General features: G+C 39.1%; 1 protein-coding gene across 6 annotated transcripts in view; it reads left to right on the top strand.

The window, feature by feature from the left end:
* Nucleotides 1–16,673, top strand: part of RALGAPA2 (Ral GTPase activating protein catalytic subunit alpha 2) — a 140,824-nt gene that overhangs the window by 62,364 nt on the left and 61,787 nt on the right. For all 6 annotated transcript variants that reach the window (XR_008449117.1, XM_054062488.1, XM_054062489.1 and 3 more), the window contains 12 exons: nucleotides 1,435–1,563; nucleotides 2,911–3,039; nucleotides 4,297–4,355; nucleotides 4,646–4,754; nucleotides 5,331–5,441; nucleotides 5,799–5,867; nucleotides 6,281–6,418; nucleotides 6,935–7,118; nucleotides 8,989–9,760; nucleotides 10,074–10,145; nucleotides 11,101–11,224; nucleotides 12,251–12,406. Coding sequence is in view for 5 of the 6 variants with exons in the window: in XM_054062488.1 (XP_053918463.1) it covers nucleotides 1,435–1,563; nucleotides 2,911–3,039; nucleotides 4,297–4,355; nucleotides 4,646–4,754; nucleotides 5,331–5,441; nucleotides 5,799–5,867; nucleotides 6,281–6,418; nucleotides 6,935–7,118; nucleotides 8,989–9,760; nucleotides 10,074–10,145; nucleotides 11,101–11,224; nucleotides 12,251–12,406 (2,052 nt within the window). In the remaining variant the exon portion in view is untranslated. The remainder of the gene's footprint in view (nucleotides 1–1,434; nucleotides 1,564–2,910; nucleotides 3,040–4,296; nucleotides 4,356–4,645; nucleotides 4,755–5,330; nucleotides 5,442–5,798; nucleotides 5,868–6,280; nucleotides 6,419–6,934; nucleotides 7,119–8,988; nucleotides 9,761–10,073; nucleotides 10,146–11,100; nucleotides 11,225–12,250; nucleotides 12,407–16,673) is intronic.

The following is a 16,673-nucleotide window of genomic DNA, read 5'->3' as shown; positions in this document are numbered from 1 at the left end:
AATGGGTTTCATTTGCAAATTCTCTTTGAAATTCTGTCGAGTCAAAAAATAGTTTTCTACTAAATGTAGAAATAGCTTTATCTGCTTCTTCAGCAAATACAATGTTACAGGTAAAGATTATGTAGATTTTGTGCCTAATTTTAAAGCTTGTAAGAAGGAAATCTCAAGTCAAGGAGCTGTGCTCTGATTTGAAGACACTGTGAAGAATTGAAAAATGAAGGATTAAAGTTGAAATGCTTCTCTCAAATGTGTTCTGTGTCACACAGTAATGTTCTGTGGCTGATTGTCTGTTCTTACACATATAGTGCTACCTCTTGAAAACAAAAATCCCCCTCCATTTCTTCAAAAGCTCAGCATAACTTTTCCCCCCAAGGCTTATCTATATTTGCTATCTTCATTATTTAGAGGAGTGACTTAAAGTAATCTGGTTAGCATAGACTTATCTATGTTACCACACTCTATGTATGATCACGTCTTGCTTTTGACATTGCAATATTTCTCAACTAGTCCAGAACAGCTAAAAATCCCCTAAGTGCTGGAGCAGCTCAGCAGTGGGAAGCCAACTGCTGTTAGGTACTGCCATGAGCTCCTCCAGGGCAGAGACGGCAGTCATTTCTGTCATCTTACGGGTTTATGGCTAGAAGATTGAGTAATGTGATTTTTAGGAAATACCTCATTTGGGGTAGTGTAATGCTTCATCTTAAATTGATTAATGGTTTGAATGTTTTGAACCCAAAATCTTACTTAACAAGAGAACAATTCTTTTATGCTTAGACACAAAGAGACATGGGTGTCTAGGTTTTTTTCTAAACAGGAATTGAAGAGTACAAATATTCCTGAAATACAAAATGCACTTCTCTTGCTAAATGCATCTGCAGTAGAAAGCGGCGATTGTTACTTGGTGATCATAGAATGGTTTGGGTTGAAAAGGGACCATAATGACCATCCAGTTCCACCCCTTGCCATGGACAGGGACATGTTTCACTGCATCAGGTTGCTCAGAGCCTCATCCAGCCTGGCCTTGAATGCCTCTGGGGATGGAGCAGCCATGACTTCTCTGGGCAACCCGTGCCAGTGCCTCAACACCGTCACAGGAAAACATATCCTCCTAATATCTCATCTAAATCTCCCCTCTTTCAGCTTAAAACCGTCCCTGCACTCCCTGATAAAGAGCCCCTTCCCAGCTTTCCTATAGCCCCTTTCAGTACTGGAAGGCTCCGGCAAGGTCTCCCTGGAACCTTCTCTTCTCTAGGCTCAAAAACCCCAACTCACTCAGCCTGTCTTCGTGTACAGAGAGCTGTGTGGCTCTGTGAATTATCACCTTGATTAATGTGGAATTAGGGAATTGCAAAGTTAAATTTTCTCAAATGCTCCCCTTTTGTTTTGGGCTTCTTCCCCTCCCCCCATTCTCACACAGGTCAACTTCTCTTTCAGGATATCTTAAATACCGTCATAAAGCACTGCCCACCTTGGTTTTTCTTCCTGGGCTTGCCTGGTTTTACGATGCTGATAGGAGACTTCATTACAGCAGCGGCCAGGGTTCTGAGCACAGACATGCTGGAGGTGAGTATGGCAATGCCCAGCGCCCTCCTCCCTGGAGGGTGCACGCTTGCTAATGAGGTTCGGATGTCTCCACTCTAACAGGTGTTGACTCATTAGCGCAATGTGAAACGGGGCTCTCGGGGCAGATACCATGGCAGCTGATGTGTGAAATTTTGGGATAAGGTGACATGCTAGTATTGCAAAGGTGTTTCATCAAACGACCCAAGTGAGAAATCATATCCACACTAATATTGCAGCACACCTGTGCACTAAAAAGCAGGACTTGAATTTCAGAATGCCATTAGCTTTTTTTTTCAATGAGCAAACATGGGAAATATGGAACTTCTTGGATAATACAGAATTTCTTATTAAATATCAACACTAATAGAAATGTGACTCTAAATGATTAAATCAGTGAAAGATAAGCAAAATGGCAAATCAATGATGAGATGCCAAAATAAGAGTAAAGGTCTGGCAATTCTGGGAAAAATAGGAAAGCTTTGTTTGTGAAACACCAGTTCAGGGGAGATATTTTGGCCAAGTGCTTTTACTGATGCTCTTGACATTTGTCTGGCTGAGCGGGTGGCCATGCGCAGGGATGCAGCCCTCTCATATTTCAGCAGGACTGAAATGGTGAGCCTAGCTGTGCTCTTTCCATTGTTCCTCAAAGAGTTTACAGATGTTAATTTTCTGACATTTCTTTAAAAAAACATGACCAACCTGGTCGTTGATCCAAAGTTTTAAGTGCTAATAAGAACTCAACTTTCCGTGAACCACCCCCATTTCCCCTACATGCATGCGTTGTATTTTTAACATTATGCATGATTATATAGCACTAGTTAACACATTTATAGCTCATGCTGTGTTGCTTTTGATGGTTCTATTGAAGCAGGAATTTCTCTACGCTTTTTATCATGTATGCAGTCAGTTTGAGTGTATTGCCCTGTCATTTGTGTCACACACACAGCTAGCAGTAGTGCTTGAAACTCTCACTCAGTTTTTCTTTAAGTTGTTCTGTATTTTTTATTGGCACTAAATAGCTGATAGTTGGATTGGTAATAACAGAGGAGGTATTAAAAATGTCAAATATGCTTCAGAGTGAGGCTGGGCTCCTGGTGAAGGAGAAGCTTGGCATCAGAAAAAGAGCAGAGCAATACAGCAGCCACGTGCATAGTCAAATAAGTGTCTGTAAGTCCCTGCTTTTGCTGTAGTTGGAAAAGTGACCAGAACGTGTTCCTCAGGACAGTTTCAGCATTGCACTCTGAATACAGCACCTCAGGTGTTTGTGGTGATAGACACTAGGTTCACATCTTATGCCATTGTCATAATTTTATGATCAAAATGTTTTTGCTTACCTTTCCTTGTAAGGCTCCCCGATCAGAAGCTCACACCATCCTTGGTTCTCTTGTTTGCTTTCCAAATATCTACCAAGAAATCCCTCTCTTGCGGCCAGTTTCAGAAGCTGGTGATATCATCGCAGGAACAGCAGATGTAAAGGTAAAGTCACATTTTATTTGTAAATCTGTGTGTAATGTAGCATATTTTTACTATATCATCTCTTTATTTTCACCATGCACTTTTTGTTTAAAAGATAAACCCTTCCTTCTCCTCAAAACCCCACAACTGCACACATCATATGTACTTATTTGATAAGCATTGCTTTGCTTAATGTGCACCATAAAACTAACAAAGCTTAGATACTGCAAATTACATTTTGTTTTCAAGGGGAGTGAAATGGTTATGATCAAAAGCGACATTTTCCAACCAGATGCCTGTCAAGTCTATTCATTAAGTGATCTTGGTAGTGTTATTTAAAGTGTCCGTTCATTGTATCCGTATTTATTACCTCATCCTGTAAGTGATGTGGGTTGTGCATAAGAAGAGATATTTTTTGCCTTACTGCTACTATAGTAAAATGTTAAGAAAATTCCACTAATAAACGGAACCATGGACTTACCTGAATGGTTTTTCCCTGAGAATGAATTTCAGTAGGACACCCCAAGACGTTAATTGTTTTGCTGGATGGAAAGCTTTGTAACTGAATGACCTTTGCAGCAATACTTTTGCTGAGGAAAAAATCACACACACCACCCTGTAAAGACCCAACAAAGTTGGTCTGGAGCATCGCTTGCAGGTGAAACCTGTTGAAATGGCTGCTCTTACACAAGGTCCCATGGCTTTTCAATAAACTTGAGGCATAACACTGATCCACTGCACAAAGTTAGGTAAAACTGGGAAGGAATCTCAATTCCTCATGCAGCCTGAGAGGGTAGAACCAGAGAGAATGAAAAACCCTTAGCATGCTTGTCTCTTGCTTTCGTCATCAGCCTCGAGGAGTTGTTGAAGATCTGTTAAAACGGTCTTGATTTTACAAGTGTCTTTTCTGTATGAAAAAATACACTAAATTTTTCAAAACATGGCTTGCTTGGAACTTAAATGCTATAGATTGTATTATCAAGTTAATACCACTCATCATTAGTAAAGACCCATTGATTCTGAAAATGAATTGATTTCCATCTTGCTGCCTGCATATGTTTTTAAGTTGTCTAGATTTATCCACAAGGGCCCGGATATTTGAGTTGTAATCAGTAAGTGTTTCTCCCTTGACAAAATGGATTTGGCATGTAGTAAAAAAGCTTTAAGAATAGACTGAGAGTTAAAGTCTTTTCACTTGAAACTATGTTCAAATAAACAGCTATCTAGAACATGGATGTGTAAAAAAGATGCTTATTCTAATTTATTTTATTATTTTAGTGCTACCTCATAAATATTTTATTGAAGAACGCCGCAGAGGAGCCAAGTGAAGCTGCAAGGTAAAATACTGCGTACAAGAAAAAATGGGGAAGTCTTTCTTGCTGCTTATTTTTGGTGCTTCTACAACTGAGTTGTTACTACTGGTTTGATCCCATTTGGATGGCTTGTTCCCTTTAGCCCTATTGAAATGAGGTTCACTCCACTCTCTGAAGATGTTGATCTGTTGTGTGACCTGAGAGAGGGAGAATAGAGATGTTGTCTTTGTGTATTTCTTTATTTTTCTTTGTTTTTTTTTTTTCCAATTATGCTTCTAAAACTTCTGGCAATAATGCTTCTTGTTTTAAAAAAGGTGCATAGCCATTTGTGGCCTTGGAGTTTGGATATGTGAAGAACTAACACAGTGCACAAATCATCCCCAGGTGAAGGAAGCAATCAATATCATAGGTGTGACTCTGAAGGTATTACTGCAACAGTCTCTGTTATCAATAAATATTGTGTAAAAAAAGGTATTTTCTTTGTTTTACATAGTTGCTCATTGCATAGAGCACAGTTTGCTGGTTTGTCTTTTCATTGCTTCAGGCACAGACACTACTGCTCAGGACTTTTTGCCTCATGCTAGTCATGTGGCATTGGCCATCTTCAAAAAGGTGCCTCCCGGTTTTGAACCTTTGCATGTAATTAGTAGCTCATTGCGTTAAGTGTCTGTGGTTCAGATCCTTGTGGCTCCTGTGAAGTTGACAAGGAGTGTAAGACCAGTTCTTCAGTGTCACCAAGGTGGAATCCTCTAAGTGCAAAATGTCTGCAAAAATAGCATGTGCTTATGTACCTGAAGACCCTTTCCTCAGCAGACCAGGCTGATACTACATAGATAATGTCAAACCTGCTGTTTCTTGATGCTGACTGTGATTTTGCAACATTAACATTTGTTATTGTTTGTATAGATGCAAAATAATTTAAAATGTAGAAAAACTGAATGCATTGTATTGTATCTGGATATTTTATTTGGCCTTTAATAATCTTGTCTTTTCTTTCAGTTTTCCAATAAACTGGTAGCTCAGGTAGCCTGTGATGTTCTTCAGCTGCTGGTTTCTTACTGGCAAAGGCTTCAGAAGTATGAATCCTCCCTGTCCAGAAAAATTACTGAAGTACGCCAGTTTCTTTTAAATGTTCATATGGAAATGATATGCAAAATTGTCTTAGTTCCTTAATTTACTTACTTCAGCTACTGCAGCTGTGACTTTACGTTAACTTTCTTCTGCAATTATAATTAGAAGTTGTATTTGCTGTAGTCCTCGAAACAGCATACTGCTCTTATTTGTGGTTGATTTATTTCCAAAATGCTGAGTAAAAATTTTTGTTTCACTTGAACATTGATTTACAAGGCCAATTAGATGCTTCTAAGAGAATTTATCCTTTTCATCCTGTTCAAATTATGTTAATGCTCTGTCTTTATAGTGAAAGAAGTTAAATGTCTGTCTTGAATTGTTTTTATTTTAACATAGATCCTTGTGGCCACTATTGCATTTCTTTTGCCGAGTGCTGAATACTCCTCTGTGGAAGCTGATAAGAAGGTATATCACTGAAAAGAGCTGTCACCATTCTTCCTTTGTGCTGTTTGAGGTGGTTATTAAATGAAGTTGCTTGGAACCAGAGTCGTATTTAAAACTTTCAAACTCACACCTTTAAGTTCGGGTGAATTTCATAGGCTCATAAAATGTTTTGGGTCAGAAAGGACCTTAAAGATCATCCAGTTCCAACCTCTCTGCCATGGGCAGGGACACCCTTCACTGGATTGGGTTGCTCAAAGTCTCATCCAGCCTGGCCTGGAACACCCCGAGGTATGGGACATCCACGATTTCTCTGGGCAGCCTGTGCCAGTGCCTCACCACCCTCACAGTGATTAATTTCTTCCTAATATCTCATTTAATCTCCCCCTTTTCAGCTTAAAACTAACCTAAATACTGGGTTATGTGTTTCTATTTAGTTTATAGTTTCCCTGCTGCTTTGTTTGTTGGATTGGTGTATGGCATTACCCATCAAAATGCTGCTGGAGCCTGTGTCTGCTGGTGTTCTTGAAGATCAACACGCATCCAAAGCTCCTTTACTGGACTATATTTACAGAGTGAGTATGGGGCATGAACGCACTTTGTTGTGTCTAGATGTTTAAAGATGCCTTTCATAGATCCTTTGAGGCGTAGAACCATTCTTAGCAAGCTGTAGAAAATCATGAGTTCTCACATTGTGGGCAGAAGTTGTACAGATGAAAACTTAAGAATGTAAAACATTAAGATGATAAGATCAGAGATGTAGAAGAGACACAGGATGTTGAAGAGAGAAAGATAAAATGCTTAAGACGTTAAGAGCCAGGGAAAATAATCTATGCAGAAATACCTGAATTATTTCATGTGGGCTGTTAAAATACAAAAAAAGTCTTGAATTGAGGTGTTAAAGTACAGAATAAGTGCTGACAAAGTGTGTTATGTTAAAAAAACGTAGTTAGATATAGCCGTTCTTAGTAGCGTGTCCTGGCTTTCACAATGTCAGGGCAATGGCAGGCTGCTCCTCATTGAATGTGTTTCACTGGGTGCTGTCATATACACTTTATAACTTCTTCAGTGTCCTGCTTGTCTGCTTGCAGGTTCTGCACTGTTGTGTGAATGGTTCCAGCACGTATACTCAGCAAAGCCATTACGTGCTGAGTCTGGCAGATCTCTCATCGAGTGATTATGACCCGTTTTTGCCACTGGGGAATGTCAGGAGCTCTGAGCCATCCCAGTGCCATTCCTCCATGGATTTAGGAAACCTGCTCACTGTTGCCGAGGGTAAGAGAGATCACAGGGACCAGCATGCAAATGTTCAGCAGCTCGGAAATAAAGCTTTCCAGGTTACATCTCTTCCTTGAAAATGTGCTTCTTACTGAATATAGCAACTGGGCATTGCCCTTTTTTAAATGAATTTCAATTGCCTCTGTAACAGGATGTTCACATTTGCTGCAGGCATTGCTTTCTTTGAAGGTCACAAGAGAAAGTGACGCTAAGGTGCTGTATAGCAAGAAATTTGTACAGAAATGAGATGGACAGAGAAGCTGGTTTGGCTTTGGTACTACTTATAATTTAGTATATAGAATTAAATTCAACAAATAAGCCCCAAATTAAACTTCTTTCAGAAGTATGCAGCTGCCCTTCTTGAATTCTTTGGTAGAAATGACTTCATTATTGTGGGTAATTTATCTGTTCTGAGTAATTTGAGAAGACCGTGTATGATTTGGACCATATTACGCCATTCCTGCTGATAAACAATCTACCTGTGTCTAAAGTAAAAAGAGATTATTTGGATCAAAGTACATTGTGTTATTGACTTGTAAAAGTCAATTTAAAAGTATGCATCCAAACATACGAAATAATTTATCTATCAATGACTTATCATAGAGATCATGTTTATTTAAAACACTTGTTGACCTTTAAAACAATGGTTGTTCAACTATGGATTAAGTCCATTTTAAGTATTTTCAAGTATCAATGTGCATTAATATATTTCTGCAGAATATAAAGTACAGATGCAATATCAAGTTGCATGAGATAATGTTGGATAGGCAGTGATGCTTTAAAATAGTATTTTCAGGTTATGATGTTATAATGTTTTTCAATCCTACAGGTTATTTTATGCTTTAGTTTTGGTTATGTGCTTTTAGTTTTAACAGAAGGGTTAAAAATATTAAGATCTATTCTACACAGATTTTTTTGCCAAATAGGGCATGTTGTGAATAGCAGAAAGGTAAGGTCACATGTTAGGTACATTTGTCATTTTAGATAGAATGAGGTGTTTCTTATCTTGGATTAGTTTGTGCCCTACAAGTTCTTTGGTTTGCTTGTTTTTGAAGAAGATTCCTTCACAGTTTAGTCCTGGGGATTCAGGAAAAGAATAAGAAGCCTTTTTTGAAGAGGAAGCTGAAGAATTTTAGCTTTTTGGAGCTAGCAAAAGGCTGAAAAGGGATATACCTGTTATGTAAAAGTACATTGGAAGGTATAAATACTTTCCAAAGAGGAAGACACTATAAACTAAGGAAAAGTGTTTTAAAACTGAATATGAACAAAATGTGGAAATTAGAAGGTTTCTGGCTATAAAAGGGATAATACCCAGGAATAACATTCCAGTAGCAGAAGTGGGGAAACAATGTAACTTTGAGTGTGACTGATTTATGAAATAACTGATGTATTTGCCTGCACCAAGGAGAACACTTTGGCATCCAGAAGGTCTCTTCCTGCCCATACAACAAACTTTACCACCAAAGATGGGTCTTAGTTGCATCTCTGATTTTACCTTTGCTTCTTGTGCCCCATCCCTTGCTGCGATTGCTGCGGGGATGGCTGTGGTAAGGAGAAAACTTTAACCTGCTAGACAAAACTGTAGTGACAGCAAGTGTTGTGGGATAGCAAGTGTGTGCAGGACTTTTTGCATGTTGTATGGAGCCTTGGTGTGACTGTAGGCTAAATGTCAGAGAGCATGTGGCAACATAATGTAAAAATGCGTGACAGGTAGAATTTCTGGGAAAGTGATTGTAAATACCTTCTTTAACAGGAGGGATTAGGAGGACACTAAAGCTTCTGAAATATGACAGAAATGTGCAGACGCTGTTTGTACTTACCTCTTACTGTTCCTATTGATCTATTGTCTTTTCATTGATTATTTTAGAAAAAAAGAGGAGAAACATGGAATTGATACCTTTAACAGCGCGGATGGTTATGACTCACCTTGTGAATCACTTGAGCCACTACCCACTCAGTGGAGGTCCTGCCATTCTCCACAGTCTCCTTAGCGAGAACCATGACAACTCCTATGTGGAGTCGTCTGAGCTGTCCTCAGAAGTCTTCCGGAGTCCCAACCTGCAGCTCTTTGTGTTTAATGACAGTACTCTTATATCTTACCTCCAAATTCCCGCAGAGAAGACAACGGACAATGAACCAGCAGCAGCCCCCTCAGACGTAAGAGTAATTGTCAGAGATATCTCAGGGAAGTACTCTTGGGACGGCAGAATATTGTATGGACCTTTGGAAGGCTGCCTTCCACGGCAGAGTACAACAAATGCATTTGTGATCTCAGGCAACCCTGAGCACCACTTCATTTCACAGAAAGACATTTCTCAGGTGGATGAAGGAGAAGACGCTCTCGACCAACTTCTGGAAAAGATTGGCAACACCAGTCCCGAATGCCTTTTACATCCACAGCGAAAGCTGAATGAGCCATCGCCGCCACCCTTCGGTATGAGCTATGACCAGGAGAATGCCATCACTGAAGCCCTGATGAGGCAAAGTGACCAGGAAAAAGAGTATATATTTAAATGCAGCTCAGACTTGAGTATGAAGGTGGCCCGCCAGGAAGAACCATGTCCTGTTGAGCCTCAAGCATCCTTTTATTTCTGTCGGCTGTTGCTAAACGATTTGGGAATGAACTCCTGGGATAGAAGGTAGGAAGGGAGACTTCAGAACATGTTTACAGTACTCTTACTCTTCTCACTTCTACCCCTAAATGTGTACACACTTAAAGTGAAAATTATATAGCTGGGTGGTAGTCAGAGCATCCTTTTGAACTTTTAGATCTACCTGCTCCAGTGATTATTTTAAATAGACGTCTGCAGATTGTTTATAATAACAATAATATTAAAAATAGCATTAGAATCATACTGATTTTATTCCATTCTTTTATGTATTTGAATGAGAAAATGCTGTGTCTGCACTGTGTTGCATTTTCCTTCATATATTTTTTTAATGTATTTATAGAAAAAGCTTTCATCTTCTGAAGAAAAATTCAAAATTACTGCGAGAACTGAAAAATCTGGATTCCCGCCAATGGTAGGTGATGTTTACTGAACCCAGCACTGCTAAGTTTAGTGTTTCCAAAGAAAGAATAAGTATGTTACCAAAACCAGAACTTCATTAAGACTGCATTTGCTAGCAATACAAATATTTGTATGGATTGTTTTGTCTCTAAAGCCTGTTTTCACTGATACAATATACATAGATTTCAAAATCTGTAGTAAGTAACAAGACACAGCAAACTGTTTCCTGTTTTCTTTAGCTGGGAGGGGAGGGAAGAAGTTCCAAAGGTTTTGTGACCTTGGCTCCACTCACACAAAGGATGGTTTTCTGCGGCATGATCCTGTGTCAAGGATAAGGGGTAATCTCCATACAACTACTCTACAGCCAGGTAGTGACAGAATAGGATTCTTAATATTCTGGTTAATTTCTCATTACTTTTCATACAGCTATTTGAAAAATGACTGCAGCATTGCAGAGTTCTGATTTTCTTGTATCCCAGTGATTTTCATACTAAATCTCCTAAGCTTGTTTTCAGAGAAGCCAACTGTCACCCTGTAAAACTCAGCCCAGGATCTGAAAGTCAATAATGTTTTTCCTTTCTCATATGTCACCATCCGATAATTAAAATTCTGTAGGTCAAATTATGCTCCCATTAATACCTGTGTAATCTTACTGCCTTTGGCAAGGTTGCACAGATGTAAGCAATTAACCCTGTAATTGGAACTTGGTCATCAATTCTTTTGCTGATGCACAGAAAAAATTGACTCAGCTCCGCTCTCTGAACTGTGGTGTCACTGCAGTGTGGTTGTGGGGAAAAATTGGGTGAAAATACAATTCTGCAACTGATCTGGAGCGATGTATTTGTATGCATAAAAAATTGGACATGTAGAATTAAACATGCTCATAGCTTTTGGGTGCAGGTAATCTAAAAAATAATTCTGAGCTAAAACTTCTTTAACTTTCATTTCTTTTTATCGCTTAATTACAGCCGTGAAACTCACAAGATTGCAGTGTTCTACATTGCAGAAGGACAGGAAGACAAATGCTCGATTCTGTCCAATGCAAGGGGAAGCCAGGCATATGAAGATTTTGTTGCTGGACTGGGCTGGGAGGTAAGAGTCATAAATTTAGGCAAGGAAATGTAATTGATCCAAAGAACTCCGAAAATCGTTGTAAGCAGACTGCTTGTATCACTGCATATTTTTTTTAATTCCCAAAACCAAAGAGATAAATTTTAATGCTCACTTAGGTTTAGCAGTACTTAAAAGATCAGCTTTTTAGCAGGATCCTGTAAATCCACATCTACTTCTGAATGAATGCATCCTTCCTGTTTCTGAGGGGCAGGGTGGTGCTGTGGTGGACACTTCTGCTTTCTGCATCATTAAGAGCTACGGCATAATTTTATCTTAATTTTTAGTTCCATTTAGCTCTTTATGTGGTCAGACTGCTTACCCGGCCACTGTTTTACGAAGGACAGAAATGTTTGGCTTTGTTGAAATGGCGTGTCAGTAACTTCAGTGACGTGAACATGTATGGTTTTTGGAAATATATAGTAGCTACATTTTGTGTTTGAGTACTTAAGTGATTTAAGGTCTGCAGGGAGAGCATCCTCAGGCTGGTGCAGTTGGGAAAACAAGCTTTTGGACACAGGGTTGTCTTCAGAGAAGTGTTTCTTCTGAATAATCTTCTAGAATAATTTTTAAGGTTTTTCTTTTTGTACAAATCTTCGATTTCTTTTGCGTTATTCTTCTGATTGTTTATATTTGCTCTGCATTTTAATTCTTTCTTGCTGTGTATGCTTTGAGTGGCCTCACTAATCCATGCGTAGTCCTTAAGAGTAGTTGCACATGACAGGATGCTTTTGCTTCCTTGCTGTTTGCTGGAAGGAAGGAAAAACAACCATATAGATATTCACTCAGCACCTAGGTAAGAGGTGTTTGCTTTCAGTAAATGTCAAATACAGCAATGGGAAACAGGCCTGACTCAAAGATCCACAAACCCATAGCGGAAGACTTCTCTTTCTCTGGGATGGCTATAGAAGTCTAGAGTGGTAAATTCCTAGTTTTTATATACAAATAAATACTGATTATTCATCAGTCTTTTCAAATTTCTTCTAATTATGACTTTCAATCAATCAGGTTGATCTTGCTACACATGGTGGGTTTATGGGCGGCCTGCAGCGCAATGGCAGCACAGGACAAACGGCACCCTATTATGCTACCTCTACTGTGGAAATAATTTTTCATGTGTCTACAAGAATGCCATCAGATTCAGACGATTCACTGACCAAAAAGGTAAATAATTTGCTGTGCATTTCAAAATGTTGTCTGTAGTCTTCAAGTGCTTAAATTAAAGTTCAGAGTGAAAACAGATTGTGCTGACTGGTCCTAGCAGGCCGTCTTCACTGTGGCACATGGTGCTCTGCAGCTAGATTATCTGAATTAAATGGCATCTAAATTCTGGATTCTGAAACACAATTAACATTTCCATGGTAGCCTCAAATACCACCATTAGTAATAATATTAGCAATAATTTCTCTTGTATGTTGTCTGCCTGCCAAAACTGTTGTAGTTTGATAGAACAAAATAACCAAGTGCAGTATAATAAAACCTTACAGATGAATCGTCCAGCATGTAACAGAGAAGAAAAGAAGTGAAAGAGAAGTGACAAGCATAGTACCAAAAACAGCCAGCTGATATTTAAAGCCATTATCTAGTTATTCACAATTCTGACAAGCAGACTCTGCTTCAAAGATGGCCAGAACCCAGCCCAAAATTTTGTTGGTATCAGTACTTAATCATTTGTCTTTCCTATAAGGAGTCATTTGAAACTGTGGTGCTTGCCAAGTGCTGCTTAGAGTCAAAGAACATTTTAGGTGCATACCAAATCTTTGCCTTTTTAATTAGGATTGGCAACTTGTCCTACATACGTTGTTAATGTGAGTTAATAATGCTACTACAGCCATCCAGTCTACCTTGTGATGCTACTGTGCTCTGAAAATTATCTATAAATATGTCACTGGGTGATTGTATTTGTTGTCCAGTTAGTTTCAAAATAACACGAGCTTTTCCTCAAAATAAAAATGTGAAATCTCTGATTATCAGTCCTGATAAAAAAACTTGCCCAGTGTTTAAGAGTAAAGCTAGATCCTTTCTTTTTTAATGTGATATGTCATTAAAAAAAAAAGTTAACAAAATTACACGTTTCTTTTTATGTATGCTGCTCATTATCTTCATATTACTGGATTTATATGGCTATCAAAAAAAATTTATTCTGAGTATTTTAAGATAGAGAAGTGGGGCTGTGGCATACATGAAGAGGCTGCACAGTCTCTACCACTTCACCAGGGTAGGATTATCTGTATTTTTATTGTTCCTGGCTAGCTGCTAGTTAAAAACTTCACTGATGAATGCTTTACAGTTTCCCTAGGCAACGTATTCTTATGCTCGCACTTTTTGTACCAGGAGAAAATTTCTTACAACATCTACTTTGCTTCAATTTAAGCTCATTTTTTCTTAGCCTATTCCATATGGAGAACAGATAATTTTGTAGCACACTTAGCCATCTTTGGGAACTGCTGCCATGTCTTTACTAGTCTTATTTTTCCAGTACTAGTTGTGGTTGTGTAGTCTAATTTTGTCTTATAAGTCACAGCTCCAAAATTTTATGGAAGCATAGCAAAGGCAGTGAAATGTCGTCTAGCTGTTGAGTAATACATCACCTGGGAGAGCAGAGAGCATAGTCTGGCAGAGCTGCCACAAGGGGAAAAATGGGGTTTAGTCACAAACAGTCTATTTTGCTAATTCTCCTAATTCCCACCCACATTAGAGATTAAAACAGACATTGAGATTCTGGTTATCCTGTTTAATTGTCCTCCCTATGTTTACTTTAAGAGAACTTCTTCTTTGTGAGAAAGGAAAAGCAAAAGCATTTAGTAGTTGCCAGCTTCCAAGTCTTGAAGTGCTTGGAAACAAGGCCAACTTCAGTACATATTATCCACAGAAAATATTGCAAAGTAATTGCTTTAAGACTTTTAAAAAATGCCAACAACCTAAATCTGCTATAGGAATGGAACCCTGCAGGGAGCAAACTGTGTATTCCTGTAAAGAAGGACAAAGCTCTGAGCAACCTAATGGACCTCGGGAGCTGGACCCACTGTAAGCGGTGGGTTGAACCCGATGACTTCCAGAGGTCTTTTTTTAGCATATAATTTTCCATGGTTCTGTGCTTCTGCATTTGTCACAGGTCTTTTGTAAGCAAGCATGTATTTCTGTGCAAATTAGCGTAGTCTTAGGAAATTTTACAAGACTGCAACCAAATGTGGAGGCAAGATGCATTTCAGCAGCGCTGCGAAGTTTTTGGAAGACTAGTAGTTCTCTAGTTCTTTGAAAATGGTGATGCATGAATAAGCCTACATTTGAAACCAGTGTTTTGAGGGTGAGTGTATATCCAAACCATTTCTAAAGACAGTAGTAAACATCCTGCAAGAACTCTTATAACCCTAATAGTGTCAATTGCTTGAAATGTCTCTGATGAACCTTGACTATGGAGACCATATACTAGAATTCATAAAGACTGTTATATTGATACTTTAGCAGTCAAATTCCCTAGTCCACTAGGGAATTTGACAACACTAGAGGTCCTGTGTTGATTTTGGCAGCCTTTACATGTGCAGACCACAACTGGCATTTGTGCTTGAAAAGAAACATATGCCTGCTTGGGACATACTTATAAACAAGAGGAAAATGTATTTATTTCCTTCACCTGTCGATACTGTGAGAGTTCTGCAATACCTGCTTGACACTTGTGATTAAATGCAACACCGCTTCCGAGATCAGGGCAATTCTCAAGATTATCACAAGTATTTCATTACTCCTGTTGCTCACTGAATGGTTTGTAGAGGCTGGGATTTAGCCCTCGCCTCAGATTACTGGGGCGGTGTGTCCAGATTAAAAAGATTGGTTTATATATTCATGACTTTTTTCCATTAATGCTTCTTTTTCATAGCAGTGTGTGAGAGAAATGCAGGTTACGATGTTGTCATTCAATACCTGCTCTATTTTAACATTTGCTTCAATGGAATTATTTATGGTGTTACAGGACAATAATACTGAGGAAAAAATTTTATCCTTTTGCCAGTCAGGATGCAATGGGGGCCGCAACTTTTTTCTTGCCTTCCCCCTGCTTCCATCAGATAAGGTTGCACGGATACTATCTTGGACCTACCGTCCCCCTTATCTCTGAAATCTTTGTCATTTCTTCGCTGCTTTCTCTGCTTATTTTGCCTACAGACAGACAAAAAGAATTCAATACCAATCACTGTGCTTGGCTCACAAGCTCTGGAACTGAACAGAAGGTCTTACCACCTGCTGGCCGAGGAAGTAGTACAGCAGGCTATAAATTCTGTGGGCTGGGGAATTAAGCAGATGCAGTAATTTTACTTAAATATGTTATTACTGTACTTTATTTTTACTGAACATGAGAGGATATATTAATTTCTGGTATAAATTCACAAGAACAAGTGCGCTTCCATTGAGGATGAACTTGGCCTCTTATTTTTGTGCAGTACAGTTGTAATTTGCAGTGTGTATTCCTTTATTTGAAGTATTTGCTGATGTGTTTTATTGCTTGTTTGGGGGAAAGAAGAAAAGCTCTCCAAATAAATCTTATCCCTGAAAGAAATCTTTTCTAGCAGAATAATCAAAATTCAGCTGATACCTTTTGCTGCTGTAGGGTTCAGCATCATTTGTTCTAAACTTTTTTATCTGGCTGTCTCATGGTAAGAATGAAAATCAATCATAGTAACAGCATCCTACCAGCCCTTGTCTTGTTGTAGCTAAATTGTACCCAACGGTTTAAAAATGAGCTGCAAAATTCTTAAGTGATTTATTCCATCTTCTCCATTGTCGTAGCAGAACTTTTTCAATTCAGAAATCTGGTTGCAACCCCTTACTGAACTCTTGCTCCTTTGCTGCAGAAATTTGTTAGCTGGAGCTAGATTAGATTTTTAGCAGCTAATCTAACTGCTGTAGGGGTTTGCAAAGTGGGGACAGAGCTGTGCTATTGGATTTGTCCAATTCATTTGACTCCAGGACTATAATTGCACTTATGTCTTACAAGGCTTTTATAGCCTAGGGCTGGCGAGCAGCAGAAAAACAAATTGGCAGTGATACAGTAAGAATGAAAGGGAATGAAAGACACACATTATCAGTCTCCAGGCAGTGCTGTTCTGGCAGGAAGTTTCTTGGTTAATTTACAAATAAAACTTAGATTTTAGGATGGGTACGCTGTCAGCCAGACAATGGGGATGTCAGGCCCGACTGTTACTTAGCAAAAGTAGCAGCCATGCCTCCCCAAAAGCAGGAATTCTTCAGTCAAACAGACGACTCCTCTCTGGAGCCAGCTGGCTGTGTAATGCAATTAGCAGGGAAAGGAGGTCAGGCCATTAGGTGTGTACCGTGACCAGTGGCAGCAGCGGCGTGTTGCCTGGCAGGCAGCGTGCAGCCCAGCCGAAGCGGCAAGCCGGGAAAACTATTTGTTCAAGCAAAGGGCAGCAGCGGG

Source organism: Cuculus canorus, chromosome 3 (genome assembly GCF_017976375.1).
Source record: "Cuculus canorus isolate bCucCan1 chromosome 3, bCucCan1.pri, whole genome shotgun sequence".
NCBI classification, from domain to species: Eukaryota; Metazoa; Chordata; class Aves; order Cuculiformes; family Cuculidae; genus Cuculus; species Cuculus canorus.
Note: the sequence above shows the minus strand (reverse complement) of the source record. Positions and strands in the feature narration are given on the sequence as shown.